Source organism: Aedes albopictus, chromosome 2 (genome assembly GCF_035046485.1).
Source record: "Aedes albopictus strain Foshan chromosome 2, AalbF5, whole genome shotgun sequence".
Taxonomy (NCBI): domain Eukaryota; kingdom Metazoa; phylum Arthropoda; class Insecta; order Diptera; family Culicidae; genus Aedes; species Aedes albopictus.
The window spans coordinates 288,583,653-288,611,424 of record NC_085137.1 but is presented as its reverse complement, the minus strand read 5'-3'; the positions used below and the strand labels follow the sequence as shown (position 1 = coordinate 288,611,424).

Below are 27,772 nucleotides of genomic sequence, written 5' to 3'. Positions count from 1 at the left end.
GACCGCAGAGGGCAAGCTCCTTCAAAAGCTTCCATGATGAATGCCGTTGTAGTATCAACGGCATCGTCTAAATCACTTGGAGTGTCAATGGATGGTGAGTATCCATGAAATTTGGCTGCAACCAAATCGGTAAAGAGATCCCAGTTGGTTGACCTGGGGTTCCTGAAACGCAAAGTTTGCGAAGTAACATTCACATGTTCAAAACAGATGTAGCGATGGTCAGATAAAGATTTTTCATCTGACACATGCCAATTGGTCAGCTCGTGACAAATTCTGCTAGAGCAAAGCGTTATGTCTAACACATCTTCTCTAGCAGATACCATAAAGGGTTGCCTATGTTAAGTAATCCAAGATCTGTACTACTTAAGTATTCCATCAAACTGGATCCTCTCAAATTAATGTCTGAGCTGCCCCAGATGATAGGGTGAGCATTAGCTTCACTACCAACAATTAGCGGAATGCCTTTTGAAGTGCAGTATGCGATGACTTGCTTGAAAGCATCCGTAGGGGATGGTTCATCATGCGGTAAATAAACCGAACAATAGACGTACCTCCTGTTTAGGTTTCCAGCATCGATTGTGATAGCACATACATCTCTAGTGGTTAGTTCAGAGATGAGTGTAGCAATGATTGCGTTGTTGACAAGCACACATGAGCGAGGCATGACACGAGAGTTTGCCATTTCATTTTTACTGGAAGTAGCAAACATCGGAATCACAAGGTTTCCTAGATAGAAATTCCCCTAACGAAAGTAAGGTTCTTGGACTAACCCCACTTGGGCTGTACCATTTTGCATAAGTCTACAAAGATTGATCGTTGCTGTTCTTTTATGTTGAAGATTGATCTGAGCTATCCTAACCGTAGCCACTACCCAAACTAGGAAAGATTAAACTCTTAAAAATCACAGCACAAAAGAGAACAACAACAATAAAACCAGATCGGTATCGATTTGAATGCGCCAAAGGCGAGGATGCACAGAATACATTGTGTAAATCGCATAATGCGCAACCATATAGGTATAAATTTAAACTAATTAACAACATTTTCATAATCCCGCCCTTATTTAGCCTCAAGTTTGAGACTAAAGAAGGGATTGTCTCGGAGAAACACAAGGTCCACTGCGCTATTGCTGCGGTTAGCACACTAAGGGCAAAATACGGTGTAGGGCGCCCTGGTACTCCACAGGCTCCGTTAGTGGTTAGGTTTTTATTAGACTCCCTAACCATTCATTCCTAGGCACGGTAAGCATATAGTCGCATCACACCATGAATTAGGGGTCACCTGTTAGAGTGTTATTCTTAGCCAATTGAGACAATCGCTACCGACACTACACAGCTATCTAGGCTGATCGAGAAAAGAAGTTAATAATGGTGATCAACTTCATAGGGCTCGAACAGCCACGACACTTACGAAATTGACGATGGCCGGCTCAAAGTCGGACCCGTTTCTACTGCCCTGCCTAGGACGCGGGAATAACGTGCGCTGCCCTCTCCGGCCACGTGTACCGCCGGGTACACGTCTTCGTAGCAGGAAGGCGGGACGAAAACGGTCGTTCTCAAAACGGGGGGTGGTGGCGTGCCGGGCTTCCGCAACTTGCCACAAATCTAACAAAAAGACACCAAAGCCGGGTATTGAACACCGCCCATGACACTACTATGTACATAAGCTTTACCGCTTTATCCGCAAGTCTACGCTGGCACCAGAAACCGCCAAAATCGCACTATGCACTATCTGCCTAGCTTAACTAACTATGTAGAGGGGAATTAAATAGGATAATCTAAATTAGCAAATGTTGAAGCACTTTCACACTTTAACTAAGTTCACCTTCTTCAACACACCACGGCGCGAATTACTGCTCGGACCGTTCTCGACTCTTTCGCGGACCTGAACGAAGTGATCGAGCAAAGTCTCAAGGTCCTCAGATAAAACGCGAGTTCTAAAAATATACACACTTATTCTCTATTTAGGAGTTCGGTAGTTTTTTCAACTGGACTCCAACTGTAAATTACGAAAAAAGCGACAGTTCAGTGTTTTTGACTAACGAATTCTGACCTTCGGTGAATGAACATCACATTTTACTGGCTCCAGTAGAATCAATTACCGAACCCACAGTAATGTTGATAATTTACCGAATAAAGGAAAAATCAGTAAAAACAAAGTACCGACTTTCAGTAGTTTTTGTTGGTTTACTGAGTTTTCCCTCAAACGGAACATAAACAGCGCTTTCAAGCAGCTGTCAAATAACAATTGCATCACCAGGCTCCGGCAACGGCTGAATCATTTGTTCCTCTGCTTACCGGAATTTTCACTACTTTTGGCTGGAAAAATGATCAATTGCTGCGTCTTCGCGATAAACTGGGTAAGTAAGAATTATCAGCGACTATTTTGCATATCTGCCTCGGCGGTTGTGTATTTAATGTTACATTCTGCCGTCGGAAACAAACCACATCTTGCTCTGCCAAGTTCAGACACAGGGCAAATTTTGTCTGATAGCCGCTGATTTTTCTTTTTATCCAGTGCTGCGGCAGGACAGATTCTCATGTCCACAGCGTTCCGATGTATAACTATTGATGCATGCACTGATGATTAACCCAAAATGGGTAATGGAAAAATAGATAGTTTGAATCCCGATTAGCTGGGTGAAGTAAATAAACAAATGCTGAAAAAGTCGGTAAAAAATCCCTGAAAATTTTACTGACTTTTTCGGTAATGTTTGACAAATAAGAAATTTTTCAAAATACTTACTTTTCGGTAATGGAAAAAGTTACCGAGTAGTCAGCAGTTCAAAAACCCAGTAAAAAAGTACCGACGTCGGTAATTGATATTAGCTGTGTACGTCTCCGGATATAACGTGAAATTAATGATGTTAATTTCGCGAGGAACTAAAAATCGCCTTCACGCACACCAAAATCCTGAATTGACGGGAGAAAGTATCCCCTTTCCCCAAAGTTGATCCGAACTTCCAATTCATTGCCCACCCGGAGATATTGAAAGTCAGGTCGGGTCAACGATACTTAAATAGAACTTGGACAGGTCGATGCCCGTAGATCATCACATGGTCGCTTGGCTAAAGGTTTCTAATTTGGCGCCAGAGATCTCTCAGGAACTCATTTAGTTTGTGGTCTACTCAGTCTACTCAGATACTCAAATTCAAATACTGATTTCAAGGGGTAATCCAATAGCAATTCATTTATCTCTGGTGGTCTGTACCACTTTTATTTCAATTAATTCATGGTACTGTTACAATGTGTTAGTGATACCACAGACAAACAGACGTAACACTTCGAACATTTTTCGATTCAAATCATAGTCAAGAAAACATATTCGCCCAATGCTAAAAGGCCTATGTTTGGCCGACCACCAACTAGGTGGCGGTAGTGAGCAAACGTCAAACTCGAACAAAAACGATGCGAGCGCCACGGTTGGGCAGTTGGCCAACTATCAAATTTTGAAAAAAGACCGTTAAATCGGTGTACGATGTGAATTATCAGAGTGTTACGTCTGTTTGTCTGTGGTGATACCTTAAAAAGTTGAAAAATATTTCATCTAATATTCATTGAGGTATAGCGTATTAAAATTTTGTTTAAAAAACCGTCAAGCATTACTAAAAGTTCCATAACTTTCAGAAAACTCATTAGATCTCGCTCAAAATTCCAATGGAGCTTTAATTTATATATATATGTGAGTAAACTTTCCTAGCCTTCTATCAAAAATTCGTTTTTGGAGTGAACATATAGCCTTTAAGTACACTTTGTGTACAAGAAAGGCAAAAAGCACAATCAATGTATTTTCGTGAGGTATTCTTGCGACATCCATACTTTACAGTTATGGCTAAAATTCATAAGGTATTTCGATGAATTTCGATAGTTCACTTTGATGAATGTAGTTTTTTAGCCTATATTCCTAGACCTCTTTTTACTCCTTGATCCACAAGAAGTCTAACTGGTTTAAATGCCGCTATTCAGATTTTGCACCAGTAATTCGTTTCACCCTTATTGAATAGAGTTCGATTCTCCCATGGCCCTTGTTTATTTAGAAATATTTACCTGACAAGCACCGTAGATTCTAGTACTCTAGGTTTTTCATCCACCGAAAGAAAATCGCTTCTGTATTCCTGGACTCATATGGAATTTGTCACAACTGTTAATACAATTTTGGAAATTGCTTAGCTCAACAGTAACTCACTTCAGCTATGTACTACACCTACTGCAGATATTGCGCATCTACATATAGAGTAGAAACGAACTTCCACCGAAGTGAGCAACCAACCTTGGTCCCATCCAAGCCAGGCTTCACACAAGCATGGCCCGTTCCTTGGAGAGCGTGCTTCCGCTGCCTGGCTAGACAGCATGGCATCGTCCTTGGCGGCGGCAAGTGGCTTCTGGGAGCTCGCCTCGGAACAAAGAGCCACAACCAGACCAAAAGATGAAGACAACCAACCTAGCAACATATCCGCCAAGAAAGTGAGACAGGGAACATCTTCGCCGTCATCGCCGTTGTCGTCGTCGATCGTCTCCAGGCGAAATATCATTTTGGTCTAGTAGCGAAGGAAGACGACCAGTGCGGTGAAGCTTGAATCTGATACGAAAATAACGAGATGTTTTCTTTTTATATATGTTGGGATCTCTTTTCCTTCATTTTGTCGTTTTCGCGGTGCCACTTTCCGGTTCGGTACCTTGCAATTCCCCATTATGTCATGCAAAGTACACGGCATGGCAGCGAGAGTCCGCTCAGCATCCGTAAAACAGATCCACCATCGCCCACCACCACCCATCGACCATCAGCATCAGTAACCAACCAGCAGCAATCATGATGAGGAGGACGACGACGACGTCATACTAGCGAGAGCGGACGCGCAATGGCTTTCAATCTGCATTTGAAGTGGCGAAAAACGGCCATAAAAAGTACGGGCGTTTTCTTCTTTTTCCACTCTGGAAATGGGAAGAAGTGAATCTGTTTTTATCGCAACTACGATCGCATAAAAACCGCGTGGATGTTCTATTAACCGTGAAAAGACCTTTCCACTATCAGCAATCACGTGGTGGTTTCATTTTTGCTGGCTGGCACATTCCTTGCAATTGCCGGTTTGTAGCGAAATTAGGTAGATTCGACAAAATATGAATAAATTAACTGGGTTGCGGTAAGGGGAAAGGACACCCAGCATAGCTTTGGTCCAAACAAGTTCCTATACCATGGGTCCCCGGATCTACTGATTGCCAAATACCACCAGCTAGGAATATGAAAAGCTTCTCTGCTGAAAGCTATACCTGAAGTGGCAACCATATCACGGTGAACAGAAGATTAGAAGACCATAGGCCAACAATCTACTGTTTACAAGTTGTGAAAAATCATTAGAGAAACCAAAAGAAAAAAAATATTGGTAGTGACCTTTAGTGCGAATAAAGCCTAATTATTCCACTTAGCGGTGATGGAGCCTTTCTCGTGCCTTAAAAAACCCTTTCTATAGTACTCAAGTGATTTTGGATGACCTGAAAATCATTTTTGGACACTGAATGTCGTTCCCAACTACAAAAGAGATTCATATTGCATGATTTCAGAGTATAAACTCTGGAAAACAATCGCCATCTTAAACATTGAGACACCATCTTGTATGTTCTTGAACTCAGTTTTGGACTTCGGACGTATTTCTCATGCTAAATATTCCAATATTGCTTAGTTTTAGCACCTAGAATTTTATAAACCCTCATAGCCGTGCGGTTAGGGTCACCAAGCTTCTAATCGCATCTTTCTAAGGGATTGATGGTTCGATTCCCGCTCCGGGCGATGAAACTTTTCAAGAGAATAGTTTCCTCTCCGTATCCACAGGTGTATGCTTCGTGTGTCCCTTGTCTAGTGCTAAGATTCATTCAGTTTGTACAGCCACTGGCTGAAGACGGTGTCCGCGTCTTTTTTTACAGTCGTATTGTATTTGGCACACTGTCTAGGATTTTCTGGTTACCAGTTTTGGATGGAGAGACCTCGTAAAACAGTGGACATCTTGGATTTTCTGAATATGAATTTTAAATCCATCTAGCAATTCCTCTTTACCGATTTTTCCAGGAATACCTTTCAGGATTTCTCTCAAGATTATTTCCGAAATTTTCTCGCCGTTTTTTCCTAATACTCCTCTTTTGATTTTTTCCCGGAGATTCTTCCGGATCCCTACCGGTGTTTTCCAAGCTTTGAACAATTCTTTCCGGGATCTTTGAGAATCTTCCAGATTTCCTGAATTCCGGCTAATTTTCCAGATTTTTTTTTTCCTACAATCCTGCAGAATTTTTTCAAGCATTTCTTCCGTACGGTTGTCCGGCATACTAGATCCCTTCGTGGGATTTTACCGGAGTCCATCAAACGTTCACCCCGAACAAATTTCCATGGAATTTCTTTTAGGGTTTATCCCGAGATCTGTACAAGAGTTTCTCTCAGAATATTCCTTAGATGGTGTCGTGGAGCTTCTCCTAGTGTTTCTCCTAGAGTTTCTCTCGGAATTTCTCTTGACTCTTTAACTTTCCTTGATTCTTTCCGGTGGTGTTCCTCTTGGCACTTTTTCAGGGGACCTTTCCAGGATTCCGGGATCTCCCAAAGTTTTCACAGGAGTTATTCCTGGGATTTCTACTAGAGCTCTTTCAAGGATTTCAGAAATTCCTCTGGAAGCTGACAATTTCATTGGGAATGTCTAGAGGTAACGAAAATTTTAATAATTTCTTAAAGAAATCACAGCAGAAATTCCAGAAATAATCCCGGAGGCACTCCTGCAGAAAATCCAGAAATTTTTATTTTTTTTAAATAAAAATAAAAAAAAAAAAGATTTCTGGGTTTTCTGCAGGAGTGCCTTCCGGGATTTCTTCCGGAGTTTCTCCTGTGATTTCTTTAAGAAATTTTCAAATTTTCGTTACCTCCTGGCTTTCCCAATGAAATTGTAAGGTTCAAGAGAAATTTATGAAAAAAAATTCAAATGAATTTTCAAGGAAATATTCAAAGTCTCATAAGTTTCCAATGGCATTTCCGAAGGATTTTCGAAATGGACCCAGGTAACAATTTAAATTCCTTTAAGATTTGTTCATATTTATGGAAGCTTTATCATAGCATGACCAATTAGTTAATGGAACATTTGTAGTTGTTTTTATCTAGAGAAAACAATCTCCGTTCGTTTGCGGTTTTTAAGTTTTCTTCAAGTTAGTTTTGAAAATCGCGCATAAAACAACTTGATTCAATAAGGCATTTAATCTTATAATAAGATTAAAGACGTATTTGAAGTTATTTTCAATACATAACATCAACATATTTTATTAAAAGTTTATACTTCGTTAATTCATGTGCAATTCACCTGAGTTATTGTCCTTTAAAAACTTCTTGAAGCTTTCTATTCTTGAGCTAGAACCACTACTCTGGAACAAGAACTAAGTGGAATAATAAAACAACGTACTATCTTATTAACTCAAATAATAAATTACGCAATAAATTGGTTGTAAACCGCTTCCTTATGCACATATAAACACTCAAACAGTTTTGCTCACTGTTAAGGGGTTATATATGTTGAGGTCAAGCACAAAATTGATTTTTTTTAAATTTTTTTATCTTAAGAATGGGTTTTTAAGAATGCTGTGTCAAATTTCCATATGGATCTCTATGCAGTACAAGCAAAGACAAAGCGTTTTGCGCCTCGCTCCCTTATGGGCGTGTAGTGCAAACTTGAAACTTTGAACGCGATCATCTCGGAATTATGTTTTTCCAAAAACGTCGATGCGGTGACTAAGGACTGTTCAATTTATAAAACGGACAACTTGCTTGTGTGATATCTTTTTTATTTTTCAATAAAATCATTATCAGTTTTTTGCATAACTTTCTATAGCTATTCTCAAATGAAGGAAAAATATAACATTAAGCAAAACGTTCTTTATTGTGTAACTAAAGTGGTTTTCGTAAAACATCAATAAAAACCCATTTCTCAAAATTCAACATAACTTTCCACATACTTAACATGCACATTTTCATGAACTTTTTAATGTATTGGAATCTTATACTATTCTACTAAAGGCAAAGCTCAATAGTTGGTCAGTAATAATGCACCAAGCATTCTCCAGATTGATATTAGTCAGTTGCCTTGTTTTAAGGTTCAACTCACAATTTGTATGTATTGGTGAAAGCGCCAACTGACTTTATAGAGAGTAAACAAACACTTCTGCACGCGGATGAGCAGATGAGGCAGGTTCGTTAGTGCATTTCATTTGTCTCTTTCCCATCTTCAACTTGTTCATCACGTTGTGCATATGACGCAAGAAATATGCGTGCATAGGCAATGGGAGAATAAAAGAAACAGCAAATCAATATATGCCACACCATGTATGTGCACTACATGGAAGTAAATACCGCGCCGGCTGGAAAGTGAAAAACGATTTTGTGCAGTTTTCGCGATTGTGTGGCTATCGTCGCGGACTTTTTTGTGATGTAGTGGATATTATTCCATTTGTGAAGCCGGTGAAACATTTTACACTACGGTTATGGAAGTAGTTACGCTTCGAGAGGCAATTAAAAAATGAGACTGTTCCCGGTAAGATAGTGCTAGTGACATGGTGCGAGCTGGTGTGCGTTGGGGGGGAATTCGAAAAGATAGTGCACAATTTATAAAATAGCAGTTTTGCAGTGAAATATTGTGAAAATGATGTGTTTTTTGGTCTTAATGAAAAGGTAAGTCTCCTGAGCCAGCGTTGAAGCTAATTTTAAAATAACTCGATATCAGATAGTGGTAAAAATTCGAGCATTTATTCATCTTCAGCTGAAAACTCACACATGTTAAGAAAATTTTACAAGCATGTGTTAGAAAATCCAAATTGATTTCCCCCTTAATAGAAATTATTAAAAAATGTTCATTCCTGTCCTGTGTTACAATAGCATCACGGATTCGGCTAAAAATTTGTCCAAAGTAGTAGAATATTGGTATCTGAATGATACAGAAGAAAAATTTACTATTAATTGCATTTTTAATCAAAAATTTAATCCATAAAGATGGTTATATTAAATAATTTCATACTTTTTGCTCCATTGATGCAGATTTTCGACTCTAGGCAATCTTGTTATTATTTATTTTCAACAAAGTTGGTCCTATGTTATTGTACACCGTATTTGATAATAATCGAATGCAAAGTTTTTATTTCCAACATCATTGTTATGCAAAATTGGCAATAGGTTGCATTATTATTTGGAAGAACCTTCAAAGAACGAAACTGTTTTGATTACTGTATCTGTAATGGCGCACAGTAACTAAACCAGCAATGCTATTAAGAAGTAGTTTTCTGCATTTAAATCCACATTCTTCCCACTTTCGACTGGATGCATAAAAAAATGATTATGTAATATTTTCATGCCCTTTATGCTTAACAATTAAATTTTATTCAAAAAATCGAATCTCACTTGAGACTTTAATATCTCAACACATAATTTTCCAATTGAGTTTAAATGTTGCCAGAATGTGTATTACTCAGGCTGCTGCAGCATGGCACATTCTTTTCTGGTAATCAAAACGATATACCATATGTGAACACTAATTTTATATATATTTTCAATTTTCAGCAATCTAAAAATTCACCTTATTTAACACCTGACTGATTTTCTATAAAATAAAACTATTTTTATTCGATTCAAAAATGATTACTATAATGAGAGATGATGTACTGAACAACGAAGCAAGAGTGGTTAAATTTGAACAACGCGTTTTCTTTTTATAGCCTTGTAAAGTTGTCCGTTTTATAAATTGAACAGTCCTTACGATTGCGAAAACAGTTCTCAACCGTTTTTTTTCGAGTGTTCGCTATATACTTGTCGTGTTCTTGAAGTTTAATCTATAAACCCGCTGGCATATCATGAGTCATTTCAAGACAGTTTCGAAATATTGCAAATCAACAACACTACTCCGGAGACCATAGCTTCAGGTCTACACTTGTGATAATAGCTTTTGCCACTACGTTGAGTAAATAGTGTTACATAATTCACTTTGCTTACCAAAGCAGTTAGAGGAACAATAAGTTACCATTACACCTATAGACTTTAGGATCTAAACTCAATGAAAAAAAGTTATCATTACACCCGCAGGCTCTAGGATCTAAACCCAAGAACAGTTTGGATAACCTAGGATATCCCGACTGATCTGATACTGTCTATAGAATATATTGAACTTTAAGCAGACTTACTGGACATGATAGATCACAAATCGTAGCTTTACATAATGAAAGAAGTTACTGTTACACCCATAGACTTAAGGATCTAAACTCAATAATAGTTTGGATGATCTAGGATATCCAGAAAAAATATTCTTCATAATATTCTACCGTTTTTATGCTATTGACCACCAAAACTACATAAAAACGTGAAAAAAAACTACATAATAACGCTTGAAAAAATGCGGCTTCAAAGGATTAAGGTCATCTTTAGTAAAAACAATCTTCAATAAATGCTGTAGATTTCCTGCAAGGTAACTTGGTTCCATCATTGTTTTGAGGTGGTTTGGGTTAAAGCCAATAAGAATTGATGGCGGCTGCATGAGTTTTGTTCACTTTGAACGGCAGCCATGTTTAGAAAGAATTGAAAAAGTGGTGTAGCATTTTGTTTTTATAGGAAATTTATGTCCTCGTATTAGAGATGTGCGCCGATTTGAAATCTGTCGGCAGCGGCGTTTTGCACTTTTTTGGATCGGCGTGACGCCGAATGAATTTTCGGCGGCGGCGGCGGCAGCGGAGTGAAACGGCGTGGTCAGAAATATTTAAATTTTTGTTAAATCCGTTAATCATCATCAGTGTTTTATTTTTTAGTAACTCATCATGTTGAAGATGCAATGACCTGTTTATAGCTACGGTTTAGTTATTTTTTTTACTGTTTTTTTGAAAATTAATTGAAGTAATTGTTATGGTGAATAATCAATCAGCTGCCCAAAATACTATCCAGAATGACATCCTGGAAGAAATTTTAGAGAACTTTCCGGCGAAACTTCTAGAAGAATTTCAAAATAAACTCTTTAAAGAATTCCCGGAGGAACTCGTAGAGGAATTCCCGGATGAACTCCTAAACGAATTTCCAAAAGAACATCTGAAAGAATTCCCTGATGAACTCTTAGAGGAACGTTTAGGGAAACTCTTGGAAGAATTCCGGAAACAAATCTTAGAAAAACTTAGAGAAATTGCCGAAGGAACTCTTAGAGGAATTGCCGGAGGAACTCTCAGTGGAATTCACGGAGGAACTCTTAGATGAATTCTCGCAGGAAACTTTGGGCCTTCTTTGTGCAACTCCCAGAAATACTTTTAGAGCAATTAGTAAAGTAAGTGCCGGAGGAACTTTCAGAGGAATTTCCGGAGGAACTCCTAGAGAAATTGCCGAACAAAAAAAGAATTCAAGGAGGAACTCGTAGAGAAATTACCAGATGTATTCCTAGATGAGTTCCCGCATGAACTATTAAAAGGAATTCCCGGAAGTATTTCTACAGCAATTCCCGAAGAAATGCGTAAAGAAATTCCTTGAGGAACTCATATAGGAACTCCCGGAGGTACTCCTAAAGAATTCCCAAAAAAAAATTAGTGAAGAAATTCCCGGAAGAACTCGTTGAGGAATTCCCAGATGAACTCAGATATTTTTAGAGAAATTCCTGGAAGAACTCCTGGAGGAACGTTCAGGAAAAATCCTGGATGTATTCCCGGAACTTTAGAGGTATTTTTGGAAAAACTTCTAGAGGAACTTCCGGGGGAATGCTTGAAGGAATTCACGGAGGAAACTCCTGGCATATCTAGTGCAACTTCTAGAAGAAAAAAAAAACATATAGAGCAACTCGTAGTGAAATTTCCTGGATAACTTATTCCCGGTGAAACTCGTGAAGGTGTTCTCGAAGATATTTGAATTCCCGGAAGAACTTCTAGAGGAATTCCCGGAAGAACTTTTAGAGAAAGTCACGGTGAAACTCTCAGTGTAATTCCCAGAAAAAAAAAAATGGTAAGGAATCCCCGAAGGAACTCGTAGAGGAATTCGCGGAGGAATTCTTGGTTGGAGGAAATCCTAGAGAAATTCTTTCAGGAACTTCTAGAGGAATGTTAGAGAAACTTTCGGAAGAATTTCCGGAAGAACTCTTAAAGAAACTCTTGGAAGAGTTCCAGGAGGAACTGCTACAGAAATTGCCGAATAACTCCCAGAGAATTTCCGGAAGAACTTTTGGAGGAATTACCGGAGAAACTCCTAGAGTAATTATCGGAATATCCGATAACATCCACTGGTATTTCCAGTGCAATTTCTATGAACTCTTGAAGGAATTTCCGTAGAAATTAGTTAAGGATCTCCCGGATGATCTCGTGCTCCTAGAGGAATTGCCGGACGAACTCCTAAAGGAATTCATAGGAAGAACTTCTAGAGGAATATCCGGAGGATCTCATAAAAGAACACCCGGAGTAACTCTCAGAGGAATTTCTAGAGGAAGTACTACAAAAAGTCCCAGTGAAACTTCTGTAGCAATGTCTCCTAGAGGATGTCTCGGAGGAATCCCTCGGAATTCCCGAAGGACCTTCTAGAGTTCCTGGAGGAACTCCTAGCGGAATTCATGGTGAAACTGCTGGAAGAATTCTCAAGAGTTGCTGATGAAATTTCATCTCTTCTGGAGATGAACACGACAAAAACATTTCTTTAGAATCACTAGCATTTTCTTAAATCTTCGGAATCCCTAGATTCTTTCTTCAGCCATCGGTTATCTTTAGGAACCCCCTGTATCTTTGTGAACTCGATTTACATAAGTCAAAGGGCTTTCACCTTCAAAACATCATTGATGCGACATGCGAAGTTTAGAATTTAAAGCAACTACCGGTGGAACTGAGCGTAATTTGATCTATTTTAGCGTTCCAAATTTTTATAACTGTAGAAATATTGTAATGAAATAAATTAAGAAATAATATAATTTATCAATGCGTGTTGCGAATAGTTCCTATACGTTAGGGTCTTGTGGAACTGGCAACCCTGAAGCAAGAGCGATGTTCAATACAGCAGTTGTCTATTGGAACTTGCGTATAAAGAACAGTGCGTTTTAGTTCGTGAAAGGCAGAACAACGATGAATTTTGCACTGCTGTTGGGAGATTTGTACGTGAACTAATACTACAACGTAAGTTAATATTGTATATTGTATATTGTATTTACTGTTAAATTATTTATATTTTAATAAATTGCAGTTTTTGAAGCAGCTTGAAATAGAAGTTGCTCTCAAAATGGTATTGTAGTTCCGAATGTACCACACGTCCCAACAATGCGTTTCTGAGATCGGCGTAGAAAATTGGAGTTCAACGGCGTAAGCGGCGGCGCGCCGAAAAATAATCGGCGGCGGCGGCGTGAACAGGAAATCGGCAGCGGCGCTGGCACACCTCTACTTCGTATATTAATGATTGATATTAAATGATATTAATATTAAATAAAAATAATTATTTTTGAGGTGCTTTGTTTTTTTCGTATTTTTTACCACCCAAAATAACGAAAAAGTGGATATGGCACGGAAAATTTCAGGCGGCTGTCACCTGAATACTGCCCCACAGGAAAAAAGTGAGCCAACATCTCTGAACCCCACTGCGTGCTGAACAAGTAATCGTTTCAAGACCAACAATTGAAAAAGGCGAAATATTTTTCCCAACAAAGTATATATTTTTCCAAAATACTAGGGCAATCGTAACAAAAAGTTATATCTTACTCTAAATAAAAACATGTGTGAATTTGCTCGTTATTGGGGTCCTGAAGAAGAGATAAAAAAATGAGATTTTGCCTGTTTTAAGATTTATACTGCTTTCAGTTGTTCTGGCAAGTTCTCTTGGGCATATGATTGGATTTCAAGCAATGCAACAATGATATTGTTTTAAGGAATATATAATACCTACGAATTTGCATTGCTCGTAATATGGCCAAGATATTGTGATTTTTTGGAATCAAACTTCTCCTCTGGAAAATCATTCTTTTGTACACCTGATTGTTTTCAACCAATAATATAAAACAAAGAGGCTTTTGAGATATGTTAACTTTAAACCAAAAATTCAAATTTCTTATACTAATTGTTTTTGATTATGAGTTCATTGAGAGATCGACAAATAATGAAGTTCCTTCCGAAAAAGTACACGTTACCTTTCTTTAACTTTACAAACGAAGATTCAATTTACATGCTAATTCAATTTATACTATACCCTGGAACTGAGTTGACATTGCCCTAGAGTCGTAAAAGAGGTATCGTCCCTCTGGGCCTTGCATTGCTGATCCACCGTATCGAATCCTAGTCCTATCAATGTATCGTGCCCAAATCCGGCCAAACTAATTGGTTCATCATCATCATCAAAAGAGAAAGAGGGGTAGGCTATTTTTTCCCCTATCAAGAAAAAGCGAACGAAATGCTTGTGGCTCCCTTTTTCGATCATTTGAATGCCAATTTCAGAGTCCCATATGCCCATACACTCCTCGGACGGACGTGTGCTATAGAGGATGACTGGAATGACTTGCCAGCCAGTACCTACTACTGCTGACTGGTGATGGCGTTTTTCTTTCGGTTCTGAGCTTCCGAGCTTCCAGCACCGTGGAATATACTGAACCTCCGCAGCTGGAGCTATTTCGCACAACCCATCTTTTCCTACCCGGGTTGTGTACAATTCTGCAAAACTAGCATATCCAGTCCTCCGCTCCCTTCGCTGCTGGTTCGGTGTCTGATGCCGCAAATTGAACTTTTGGGATTTCAACAGAATGGAATCAGTCGAGCAGTGGATGATTTCGGAATCAACCGCAGAAAGGGCAACTTCGTTGTATTGTGCTTACTGCAGTGGATTGTGATACGTTTGGGACAGCTTTGATTTTTTGTCTGGTTCGGAAGCGAGCAAGCGCGAGCGTATGGAAAATTTTATTTGTTTCACTAATCACTGTTCGGCTGGAAGGAACAGTGTGAGCAACAAATGAAATTCTTGGGTGTAGATGAAACCGTTGTAAGGAGAAATTGAAATGAATTTCAACCCTCTATCTTTTATGTCTTAAGCTTCGAGACTTCAAGGTCTACTTTTACCATGTTAATTCAAATTGGAAGCAATTGTGTGAACAGCTAAGCGGGTTTATCATTTTTTTTTCAAAACATATAGGGTAGATGTACCAATTATGGCACCAATATGTCATCTATATTCAAAAATCAGTTACAAAGATTATTAATTGTAGCTCAACAAGCATTGTTAAGCGTTTGCACTTCAGAAAGCAATTGGGACAACTAAATATGTGTGAAAAATATATAAAAGCCTAAATACTTTGTTTCAAATTGGCATTGCCGTGTACCAATTATGGCTATAGTGTTCCTTGCTTTTCGCCATACGCAACCCAATTATAGTCATAAGCTACATATCATGAATTTCAATTTCAAAATCCAACGAGTCTTTACAATTTAATTCAAAAATACCTTTTAAACCACTAGTTTATAATTTTGAAGGGGTTGGATGATTTTTTTTGATTTTACTTAGCATGAATGTTTGCACGAATGCCTGAAACTGCACACTTGAAGTGACCCCGATAAGAATTTATAAAAGCATGAATGGTTAACATTTACAAAAAATAAGCACATCTTAAAACGTATTTGCGCTTTTTTGGCTTTACATCTTACATCAGACAAAACCTGTTTTAAAACATAGTTATTTATTATTCAATGTTTGACAGTTATTCATTCCACTATCTGAATGGCTTACTATGGACCAATGCATACGTTCACTCATTTGACTGCTGAGCGCCGTATTGTTCATGCAGATGAGGACATTTGCGTGTATAGCCCGCAAAAGTCAAATTAGTGAACTCGTGTAAAGTTACGTTCTTGATCGAAGGAATATTTCGACAACTGTCAGGTCATTTTGACATGATGCAGAAAAAAGACAAAAATCATGGCTACCGTTGTCTTACTTATACCAAATCTGAAATCCTCAAAATCTATGAAAAAGAATAGGGCACTGCATTGTTTTGATTTAGTATGGGATTTTGACGTTTCTTGGCCTTGTTGTTTACACTATTTCTGTAAGAGTGAAAGAGAAGGAGAGAATTTCATGCAGTGCCCCATAGGGGTCGATGAGTGACTTTTGGAATAGGCCTGCCTTACATTAAGTCCTTGATTCAGACGTCTTATGATAGGCTGGATGAGGCTTTAGCATCATGGAAAGTGAAAAGAGCATTATGAAGTAAGTCGTACTGAAATAACCCAAAATTTTATTGGAAATAAAAAAGCAAAGTTTGTACTTCAATACAATAAGCTTAACGATGTTCATATTTACTTATAAGGCAAAACTTAACAAAACTGCTCAACAATAACGTACGCTTTAATAAAGCGTATTACAATTCATGTGAAAATATACACAGCATTAGACAATCAGTTACGGATCATGACGTGCTCTTTTCCATCTTTCTTGTTAGGTTTTTTTCTGTTTTCCTTCCTTTTTCTTCCGCTCTCGTTCCTCCATTTTAGCTCTCTTCAGTTCTTCACGCTTCTGCTTCGCTTCTTGCCGTTCAATAGCCTTCCGTTTCTTTTGCAGCTCCATTTGCACCTTCTGTTCTTCTTTCTTGCGGATTTCTTCGAGGCGTTCCCCAGCTGTTAGGACGGGCTGGTACTGCTTGACATAATTACGATGTTTTCCACTTCGTCGAGGCGTCTAACAATAACATTCTGATGGTTTGTTGCATCTTGTAGCACATCATCAGGGCTTAGGCATGCTTTTCACCTGAAAGTAACAAGTAAATGATTGCATCAATGCAGATCAATAAAGCAGTATTTCGGAAAATCGTACCTCCGTTGTTATCGCTCTCTGCGTCCTGTTAAATCTTATTCGATTGAGAAGAGTTTTCTCCGTTCGGTTCATCAATCTCGTGTTCAATAGAATCATCGCATTCGTCGAAATCAGCTGTAAAAAAATCAATAGATTTGCTAGAAGAGTATAATTAAAACTTGTGTTTAAACCTACCATAATTGGTGATACCGTGAGCTTGGTACGACGTTGCTTCAGAAAGCTCCACCGTTAATAATTCACCCGATTTCGAAAGATCTTCGTTAAACAACCTCCGATCTCCTCGACATTAATGATTTCACAGTTGCTGATGTCAATCTCCATTGGCATACTGTCATAATTATCAGTAGACTCTGTATTGAAAACGGTATCATGATCGAGTTCAAAAACAGATGTGGTGTGGGATTCCTTAGTAGGTTCGCCATGAAAGTTAATGTGTGGACGAATAAATTCCCTATAGAAAAACCGGATTACACAGCTAATCGCGTTCGGTATTTTTTACCGAAATCTCAACCGCTGAGCGTTCGGTAATGGATTTTAACCGAAATTCTGTAGAAAATTAACAAATTTCGGTAAAATGTTATCGTTTATCTGTCAAACTCTGACGAACTTCGGTAAAAGTTACTACCTTTACCGATTTTTTCCTGTAAAACAAACTTAACGGTTGAGATTTCGGTAAAACATTACCGAAGTCGGTGATATTTTCTAACTGTGTAGACGTTCTTCCCGTGAGAGCTGATTGACGTCACCTTCGATTCTAACTACCATGCTAGGCCCAATCATGTCGTATGCTTCGACGATCCTATCAATACTGATGGGTACGGTCCGATCATCGTTACATCGCTGTTCATTGGAGTGCTCTGCTTCTGCAAAAATTGCATGTGGAACAGTCGGTGACCCGGTCTGAACCTCACTGCAGCTCTGCTCAGCCAACTTTCCATGCTTCAACGTATTGCCGATACTCGCTTTTCAGCGGTTAGAACACTGCAACATCTGCTGGTTGTGTGATATGGGTAGTGTTTGGATACAGGGGTATCAACACAATTCCGAGTGATTGGCACAAATCCGCAACTTCCAATGAATTGTGCGATGCATGTCCATCGACGAACAATATAACTGGGAACTGCACGCCTTACTTAACAAGGAATGGATGGACAGTTTTGTTGATGTATTCTCGGAAATTGTGTGTGTCCATCCATCCTCGGTCGCTCTGACCAATACCGTAGTCAGGAGGGAAACCTTGGACCACTTCTTTGCGAAGACGTTTCCCAGGCAAAATCACGTGCGGGGTAACCTTAACGCCTGCTGCTCCGAAAGAAAACATCAGAGTTACGTTTTGCTTTCCAGCGGCCTGTTCGACTTCGTACACGTTACGGGAACCAGTTCGGGCAATGACTTCCTTCGTTTTGGGATGCAGGTAGAATGATGTTTCGTCCCCATTAAACACTCTGCCAGGGTCATTCAAAATTTCTCGCATGTGGTTCTGTGTTAGCCACTTTTCAATCATCTGGAACCAACCGCGGATGTCTCTCTCGGTCACGCGTCCGCCAGCTGATGATACTGCTTCTGGTGTACGGAAAGAGAATCCAGGATTACGTCGCATAAAACCGATTAGCCATTTGCGTCCTGAAATTCCAAAAATATTTGTCAATAGATTTGTCTTGGTTTTACGGATGAAGAAGGTTCGACTGTCACAAGCTACAGGGCTACTAATTCCGGTCACCACTATCTGGGAGAACCAAAACAGAAGCTTAAAACATTCATCTTGAAACATGACCGCAGAACCGGAATCAAGTGCCCCTTATAAACAATGAAAGCTTACCTGGTTGATTATTGCGAAACGGTGTAATTCGACTTGGATCCGACGACAAAAACTCCGAAACTTTGAATCGCAAAGTTCGCCGTGAAACAGGGAAGCCACGATCCTGCATATCTCCTAGCCATCGAAAAATTTTCCGCTCTTCGCTTTTCGTTAGCACGGATTCCGGGCCCGGTTTGTATTTTTCTTTCCAAAGTCCACTCATCCGATAGCGGATCGTGGACATCGGAATTCCGAATTGCTTGCACCCTGCGTACACTGTTTTCCCGGAGGCAATGACCTGCAGACACCTTTTGATGGTTTCTTCGGAGTACTGTTTACGCGAAATTTGTTTTCGTAGGGGAGCCATTCTGAAAGCGAAATATTTTGCTCACTTCTGTTTTATTGGTAAGTTTTGTTATATTCACTACTTACCTGATGTTTAAACTCCAAATTGAAGCTTAAAATTTCTAAAACGACGACAAAAAACAGTTTTTTTTCACTGCGGACAGCTGTAAACATTGCACTATGACCAAAAGTGACAGTAGCAAACAGTGCAACTTTCGTATGCTGCGACAATGGGTACTCAGAAGCAGATTTGTACCAGATATAGTGATATGGAAATTTCACAGTTTTTATGCAAAAAATCATGAACTGTTTCAAAAATAGTATTACAGAGATCGCAATTGATGTCCCTACAGAATTTTTGAAGAGAAAAACGCTTGATCATTAAAGAAATCCCTTATGTGCGAATGTGGAGTTTTAGGCAAATAGCTAAGCGGCGTTGGGCAATGTAGCATTCAAGATACAAATTACACATTTCTCTAATATGAAGAGTTTGTTCAATAAAAAAGGATTAACAATTATGTGCAGAAGTGTTGCAATTTGTTGAGAAAAATGCTAATGTATGACAAAAATGTGAAATTAAAGTTTTGAATGGGAAATATTGTTCATTATTGCCATAATTGGTACCGCTACCCTAGTCGACATTATCTACATTACCCAAATGAGTTTGCTCAAATGCTGTAGAAGTGAGCAGTGTTTACCCTATGCAGCTTTCGCTTGAGATACACTAACATGCAGTAGCAGTGAGCACACCTCGATTACTAACCGACTTTGTTTACAAGTTTTACAAACAATAACGAAATCTGTCGTTTTCTAGAATGTAATATTTTTACTATCCGTTCAATAAACGTTTGTGTTCCAAGTAATTTCGCGATTGTGATTATTTTCTTCGCCGGTTGCCAACAAATGCTTCGTTATATATTCACCTTAAGGGAAAAAAGGGAATGGGAAGCATAATTTATCAAAGATCCATCCAAGATTTGGCTGATTCATTGAACCTATAAAGCTTGTCTTATCTTTGTTTAATTATGCTCAATTTCTGAACGGTTGTTCCGGTTTCGTCACATGTATTTTAAGGTTTTGCTAAAAATGTTCCACATATGGATGTGGACAGGACAAACACATCTTTCAATATGTAGCTACTCAGTAGCAGTCAGTGTATGTAACTTCAAAATTATAGATAGTAGAGTAACTCTACTATCTATATTCAAAATGGTTGGTTAGTCACCTGCTCGGAAGCCATGAGATAACACGTTCAACTACGACCATCCACATCGCTCGCAAATCCCGTCGGAGTGCTTTCTTTAATTAGCGGGCGGTTGTGAAATATTAGGTCTAACGGGTCAAAGATCCCAACGCAAATCCCTCTTAATGAGCCAGTTTACGCGGTGGGAAAAGTTTTGATGGGCGGGTATCACACGACGACAGCTACGGCAGCAGCAGCATCCAAGGCTAACCGGTGTGAAATGTAGTGCCATAACGATAATGAATACCCAGGCATGGTAATTGTAACAGGAAGCGCTACCCGACCCCCAACGCAGAATCTTGTTTGCTGTCTGGGAAGTTTCAAAGACGCGGGTGAATCCTTAATTTGGATAGTGCCATATATTTGAGGGAAAAAAGGTTTAAAGCATCTGGGAGAAACCCTATGACGTTGCGACTCAAAGCATGCAATGTTGGGAGCAGCGTTGTTTAACATTTTCATTTTGATAATAAACTTTTGTCTTTTTTTTTTTCATTTATTAAGTATAACATCAAATTCAAGATAAAACTGAATCAAAAATATTTCTCCATAATACACGGTTCGTGGCTGCCGTCCTCCATCCTCGGTCACACTTGATGCTCGCCAAGTCACGCTCTACCTGATCCGCTCATCGCGCTCTCTGCGCTCTACGCCTTCCTTTGCCAACCGGATCACTCGCAAACACCTTGCAGGGTTGTTATCCGGCATTCTTGTAACATGCCCTGCCCACCGTATCCTTCCGGCTTTGGCCACCTTCTGGATGCTGGGTTCGCCGTAAAGTGCAGCGAGCTCGTGGGTCATCTCAGCAAGCATAAGTGTGTAATAGATAACTCTTTAGCAAGCTTTAGCTTACGAAATTGTTGTTGTTGTTCAGCTACTTCTGTTTCTTGGGATCCTTCTCCGCCACACACCATTCACCTGTACACCGCCGAAGATCGTCCTTAGCACGCGTCGCTCTAAAACTCCGAGTGCTTGCAGGTCCTCATCGAGCATGGTTCATGCTGAGAGTAAAAAAATCGAAGATTCCAAATGAAAATTGACATTCTTTTAAACTCTGGGTTCATGTTTCGTGTCCGTAGAGGACCACCGGTCTTATCAGCGTCTTGTACATGGTGCACTTCATGCATGCGTGAATCTTTTTAGATCGCAGCTTCTTCTGGAGCCCATTGTAGGTACGAATTCCACTAATGATGCGCCTTCGTATTTCACGGCCAGCATCCTCGAAGGTATCATCGTATATCGACACATTACAACTTAGACGGACCCGGTTAGTAGCGCGAGGAGTGGGTAGGACAGGTAGGACATGTCCTACCCCTAGTCCTACCCAGAAAAAATGCTGGGTAGGACAGGCTATGGTTGTCCTACCCATGATTTTGAGAGAAACACAAAGAAAAATTGCAATATATTCTACAGAATATTCTCTCCTAGAATCGATAACTTGGAATAAAACTAAAGAATCAACACCAGGAATAAAATGCGGCTGCGCCACTACTTACATTTGACAATTTTTCTATAGTAATTCCATTATTGATACATCCATAGATTCACTGAAAAAACTACCAATGGATTCAATTAAGAATTATCTCTACAAAAACAACTTGATTGCGAAATTCTGCAGAAGAATTTCATGAAAAATTAGTCCAGGAATAGTGCAGTGAATTCGAATGCAATATTTTTTGGGTCACCAATGGGTGAATTCCGGCGCACAATCTCTCTTAAAGCCGAGGCTCGTAGCGTAGTGGCTAGACGTACACTTTATAAGTGGATGGTCATGGGTTTGATCCCAGCCCCGGCATTTGCAATTTTTCGTCGGTTGCTCTTCCCCGCAAGAGCGACACCTGACCCTCTTCTGAGCATATGCTCTAACGGACCCGGAAACTTGGATATCGTCTAACAGCAACCCATAAGGGACCCCCAATTGGATTGGAAAAGGAACAAGAGCCACACATCAACATAGTGTTCATCATTCTACCGTAGACTGGGAAGAAAAGTGACAGCAGCGAAAAAGGCAACCAGTTCGATATATTATTATTATTGGCTCTTTATTATGGGGATTTTCTGCCCGAGGCTGGTTCATCCCCGCTTCGATATAGTAGAATTAGAATAGAATATGTTTAGGCGCTGCTGTACATACAAAGTGTTAACGCAGCCGCCAATTGCAACCGCTCACGCAGTGCCCAGCAGAGAGGCTGTACATTAGGTTAAGTAATTAAGAATAAAAAATAGCATTAAATTTGGAAGACTTGAGGGTGGCCCAAGAACTACTAAAAAAAAATTAATGATTCTATGCATTTGTCCTACCCACGCAAACGGACGTGGTCGCGCCTCTGGATCCGGTTGTGTTCAGCCCCGCCTGGCAGCATGTACTTTGTTTTGGACGCATTCACCAACAGCCCGACCTTTGCTGCTTCGCGTTTCAGGCGGGTGTACAGTTCTCCCAACGTTCCAAATGTTCTGGCGATAATATTTATGTCGTCCGCAAAGCAATTGACCGGATTTCGTGAAAATCGTACCCCGGCTGTTGAGCCCGGCTCGTCGCATTTCAGAGCGATATTGTAGAGTAGGCATGAGAGTCCGTCACCTTGTCACAGTCCCCGGCGTGATTCGAATGAACTGGATAGCCCAGACAACCAGTCATCGTATAAGATGTTGTAAAAGATGATAAAGTGGAGGCTATATGCGTGCATGCCTCCATTTAGGCGCATGTAAAATGTACGCATATCGCCTCCACTTTAACATCTTATTCAACATCTTATACACACTCAAAACAGATTCGCGGGCTCGGCAAAATCGCGCACAGCCGTCTGCTCAGCAAAATCTTTATCTGGTATCTCAGCAAAAAGTGACGATTGTTAGCTGATTCTCAGCAAAACGATTGCCGACTATCAGCAATGAACTGTCAAAATTGCCGAGATCCCGGCAAAATGATTGTTTGCTGATTGCTCGGCTGTGCGAATCTCGGCAAAAGTTTGAAAAACTGCTGATATCCCGGCAATCTGAATTAAGTGTGTACGATGACTGCTTGACTGGGAGTTCACCCGGAACTCTTACTTATTTAGCTTTGCACACCGTCCATCGTTGCTAGTCAGCTTCCCAGGGAAGCCGTTTTCGTCCATGATTTTCCATAGCTCTGTGTGGTCGATACTGTCGTATGTCGCTTTGAAGTCGAAAAACAGGTGATGCGTTGGGACCTGGTATTCACGGCAGTTCTGGAAGATTTGCCGTACGGTGAAGATCTGGTCCGTTGTCGATCGGCCGTCGATAAAGCCGGCTTGATAACTTCCCACGAACTGATTCGTTTTAGGTGACAGACGACGGAAGATCTGGGATAGCGCTTTGTAGGCAGCATTCAAAATAGTGATTGCTCTGAAGTTCTCACATTCCAAATGGTCGCCTTTCTTGTGAATGGGGCAGATTACCTCTTTCCACTGCTCCGGTAGCTGTTCGGTTTCCCAGATCCTGGCTATCAACCGGTGCAGACAGGTGTCCAAATTTTCCGGACCTATCTTGATAAGTTTAGCTGCGATATCATCCTTACCAGCTGCTTTGTTGGTTTTGAGTTAATGAATGGCATCTTCAACTTCCCTCAGCATGGGAGTTGGCTCATTTTCGTCCTCCGTTGCACTGGCGTAGTCGTTCCCTCTGTTGACGTGGTCTCCCGTGCCTGCCTCCTCCACGCAATTCAGGTGCTCATCGAAGTGCTGCTTCCACCTTTCGATCATCTTACGTCCGTCCGTCAAGAGGCCTCCGTCCTAAACCCTTGCATATTTCGGCTCGCGGCACGAAGCCGTTGCGGGATGCGTTGAGCTTCTCGTAGAACTTCCGTGTTTCATGGGAACGGCACAGTAGTTCCATTCCCTCGCACTCCGCACCTTCCAGGCGGAGCTTTTTTCCCCGAAAGAGGTGGGTCTGCTACTTCAGCTTCTGTTTATATCGTTTCACGTTCTGCCGAGTTCCTTGATGCAGCATTACCGCTCGTACTGTATTCTTCTCTTCCAAAATCGCTCTACACTCCTTATCAAACCATGCGTTTCGTCGACTTCTTTCCACGTATCCGATGGTGCTCTCGGTTGCACCGTTGATGGCTGCTTTTAGTGTTCTCCAACAGTCCTCTAGAGGGGCCACATCGAGCTCGCCCTCGTCTGGCAACGCTGCCTCGAGATTCTGCGCGTATACTGAGACGACATCCGGTTGCCTCAGTCGCACAAGGTTGTGCCGTGGTGGTCGCTGGTACCGTACATTATTGATGACGGAAAGTTAAGGGCGCAGTTTGACCATCACCATCTAGTGGTTGGAGTCGATATTAGCGACACGATAGGTTCTGACGTCAATAATGTCGGAGAAGTGTCGTCTGTCAATCAGAACGTGGTCGATTTGTGATTCCGTCTGCTGTGGTGATCTCCAGGTGTAACAATAATTGAGGCTGTATTGGAAAAAGGTGTTTGAAGGCGGCTAAATCAATGAGTCGTAGCCCGTTTTCGTTCGTCAGCTGGTGGGCGCTGAACTTTCCAATCGTCGGTCTGAATCCTTCTCCTGGCCTACTTGTGCGTTTAGGTCTCCTATGATTATCTTGACGTCGTGGCTTGGGCAACGATCGTACTCGCGTTCAAGCTGCGCGTGAAATGCGTCATTGACATCATCAGTGCTTCCGGAGTGAGGGCTGTGCGTGCACGTTTATTATGCTGAAGTTGAAGAATCAGTCTTGATCCTCAACCTGCACATTCTTTCGTCGATCGGCCACCAACCGATCACGCGCCCCTGCATGTCGCCCATGACGCTAAAAGATGTTATCATCTCACGTGTGTTGCCGCAATTCTGGTATGATGCCCTCTAAACGTTTGCACCATGGATCCTGTCCAACATACCTCCTGCAGCGCTATGATGCCGAACCCGCGGTCCTTCAGTAGATCGGCAAGCATACGGGTGCTCCCAATGAAGTTGAGAGATCGGCAGTTCCCCGTACCGATTTTCCAATCGAAAGTCCTTTTTGTTCGCTGGGGTCGTTGCCGCTGGTCTCGGTTCGAATTATTCTGTTTCTGATTTTCCGTTACAATGAGTTTTTACGGCTGGCTCGTAGAGCCTGACACCAACCGCCTACTGTGATATTTTGTCTAAAAATGGTTTCTGAAAATACGAAAAACATTTTTCACCAGGAGATACCTTGATCCATACTCTACATGTGCAGGAGAAGAAATTTTGAAAATTTTGCTTCGTCTATTAAAAAAAAAAACCCTGATTAATACACCTAGTGGTGATAGTGCCTTTCTCGTCGAACATGTACTCATGATTTTTCCTTGGTTGGGATACGGCTGGGATGATTTTGCTTCAGAATGTTGGCTTCAGCCTTTTGGGGGAATCGAAAACACTAGTTTATGAATTTTTCCAACGTTTCGATCTGTATGGGGCCTTTTCAAGGGTTCAATTGGTCAAGGTTTCCTAATCAAGATGGCCTTGCCTAACTTAAAAATATCATACGAAAGTTTTGGTATTTATTGAGTCCGTTCGGTTTGAAACCGTCGTGATGTGGTCAATCGCCTACCTATCGGGCGGTTTAGAATTCGGTCCCTGTTTTTGGAATCTTCTACTATTGTTTGTATAGCTAATTTCTGTGATAGGGCCATCATTCCGAAGCATGATTTTTCCGTCGACGTAATGCGAACTGTTCCTGAATCCCGAGAATACCTTATTTAGAAAAGCAATAATTTTAATAAAATTGGGAAATTCATTAATTGAACATATTCCGACGTTACGTTAAACGTATAGACTGGGCTGAAAAATATCAGAATTTTCAGTTGACTGCTTGAGCACCTTCACTATCACTGAAGACCGATCAACATCAAGACGATAATTACAAGATAGGATATAACGTCTTTCACAATCACAGATGACTTTACGGCAGGCCTGCCCAACCTTTCGTGGCCACGGACCACAAGTGATGCTCCATACCAGTCGACGGGCCAGACATTAAATTTCGACATCAAATTTCGAAAGCACGAATGCAACAGTGAAATTTTGTACATTCGATTACCCGTTCTCACGGCAAATCACAACACTGACATCATTTGGGTCATATAAATGTAAGCAAGAATTCTTGATTTTTTGCAAAAATCACCCTGAATACTTTTTTTCTGAATTTTGCCGAACTGCAGGTTGCAGCAAACAATTTGCTGAAATTCAGCAAACTTCCCTGATTCGTTCAGTAAACTCTGCTGTTCAGCAGCAACGTTTTTCTGAAATTCAGTAAATTTTGCTGAAATTCTGCTTCATATTTGGCTGTACCTTTCAAGTTTAAATTTTTTAAATTTATGTATTTAAATTTTTCAATCTTTGAAAATTTTTAACAAAACACTACCTATTTCGAGTTTATTTTTAACATTAAATTTTATTTAAATCTGAAATATCTTCAAATATTTCAATCCTTGGGCCAAGTTTCATTCATCGATTCCGCGGGCCGTATGTTGGGCAGCCCTGCTTTACGGTCTTCGAAATAGTTTTTTCTTCACACTTTAGGCTATATTTTATTATCGTAGGTTACAAAATTCATGTAAAATTTGACAAAAAATGCAAGCAAGTGAAATTGCCCATAATAAATCCCATAAAAAATTCCCAGTAGTTTTAGACGGAAAAGAGGATTGAAAAAACTTTCTCCGGGGTTGATGCGATAATTTTCTCATATAACGTTGACCTATCCTACAGTATATTTTTACACCTCAGTGATTTGATGAGATTGCTTTAGTACAGACAAACAGACATATCATTTGTAACATATTGCTATTATATTCATCGTTACGAAAAAATAAACGCCAAATGCTAATCAGATTGCGTTTCACTGCGGCTTGATGTTGGTAGTGAGTAGACGTCAAACGAGCAACAACGATTAATATTTGTTTCAACCGTTGAAAACAAGGACGATGGAGAGTGAGTAGAGTAAGACGTCTGTATGTATGTGGCCTTCGTTCAGTCAAGATTTTGTTTTCTTACACATATTTATCGCTTGCATTGACTTTGTTCATTTTTGAAGTTCCTGCGAAGCACCCTAGGAAGTACCCAATGCTGGTTTTGCATCACTATCGGTAGCCTCTAATGTGGTCTGAGCCTATTTTCTTGCTAATCGTTCTTCATGGTTTAAAAAAAGACCGCGGTTCGATGTGTCGCATGCATAGGTTTGGTTCTTTTTGGCATTTGGCCACTTCTGGCTGGACACCCTAGATTGGTCCTGAAACGCTATCGGTAGCCTTTATAAAGATCTTCGTTGTGGTCTATTTTCTGACTAATCGTTCATCACGTTATTTAAAAAGCCGTTGTTGATTGTGCCGCAGGCATGGGTTTTGATATCTACTACATTTGACCACTTCCAGCGGGACACCCGGAACCGGTTCCGGAACTCTATCGGTTGATCCAAATATGATCTGAAACTATTCTCTTTTATTAACCGTTTATCAGGTTGCCTGAAGAGCTTGCGATTTGATGCGCCGCATGTAAGGGGTTGGTTAATTTTTATACTTGGCTACTTCCGTTGTGACATCTGGAACCGGTTCAATAACACTACCGGTTCAGATATGGTCTGAGAATGTTTCCCTGCCCACTGTTCATCAGGC

At 40.4% G+C, this 27,772-nt stretch overlaps 2 protein-coding genes across 6 annotated transcripts in view; one reads left to right on the top strand and one right to left on the bottom strand.

Moving 5' to 3' along the window:
- LOC109408169 (calsyntenin-1) overlaps positions 1-27,772 on the top strand; it is a 459,649-nt gene that overhangs the window by 49,301 nt on the left and 382,576 nt on the right. The window lies entirely within an intron of this gene.
- Positions 16,417-19,028, bottom strand: LOC115266674 (uncharacterized). Its single transcript, XM_062854694.1, has 4 exons — positions 18,611-19,028; positions 18,010-18,414; positions 17,032-17,141; positions 16,417-16,656 (listed from the first exon to the last, which is right to left on the bottom strand). The coding sequence occupies exons 1-4, from the start codon at positions 18,954-18,956 to the stop codon at positions 16,417-16,419; spliced, it is 1,101 nt and encodes a 366-aa protein (XP_062710678.1). The 5' UTR covers positions 18,957-19,028.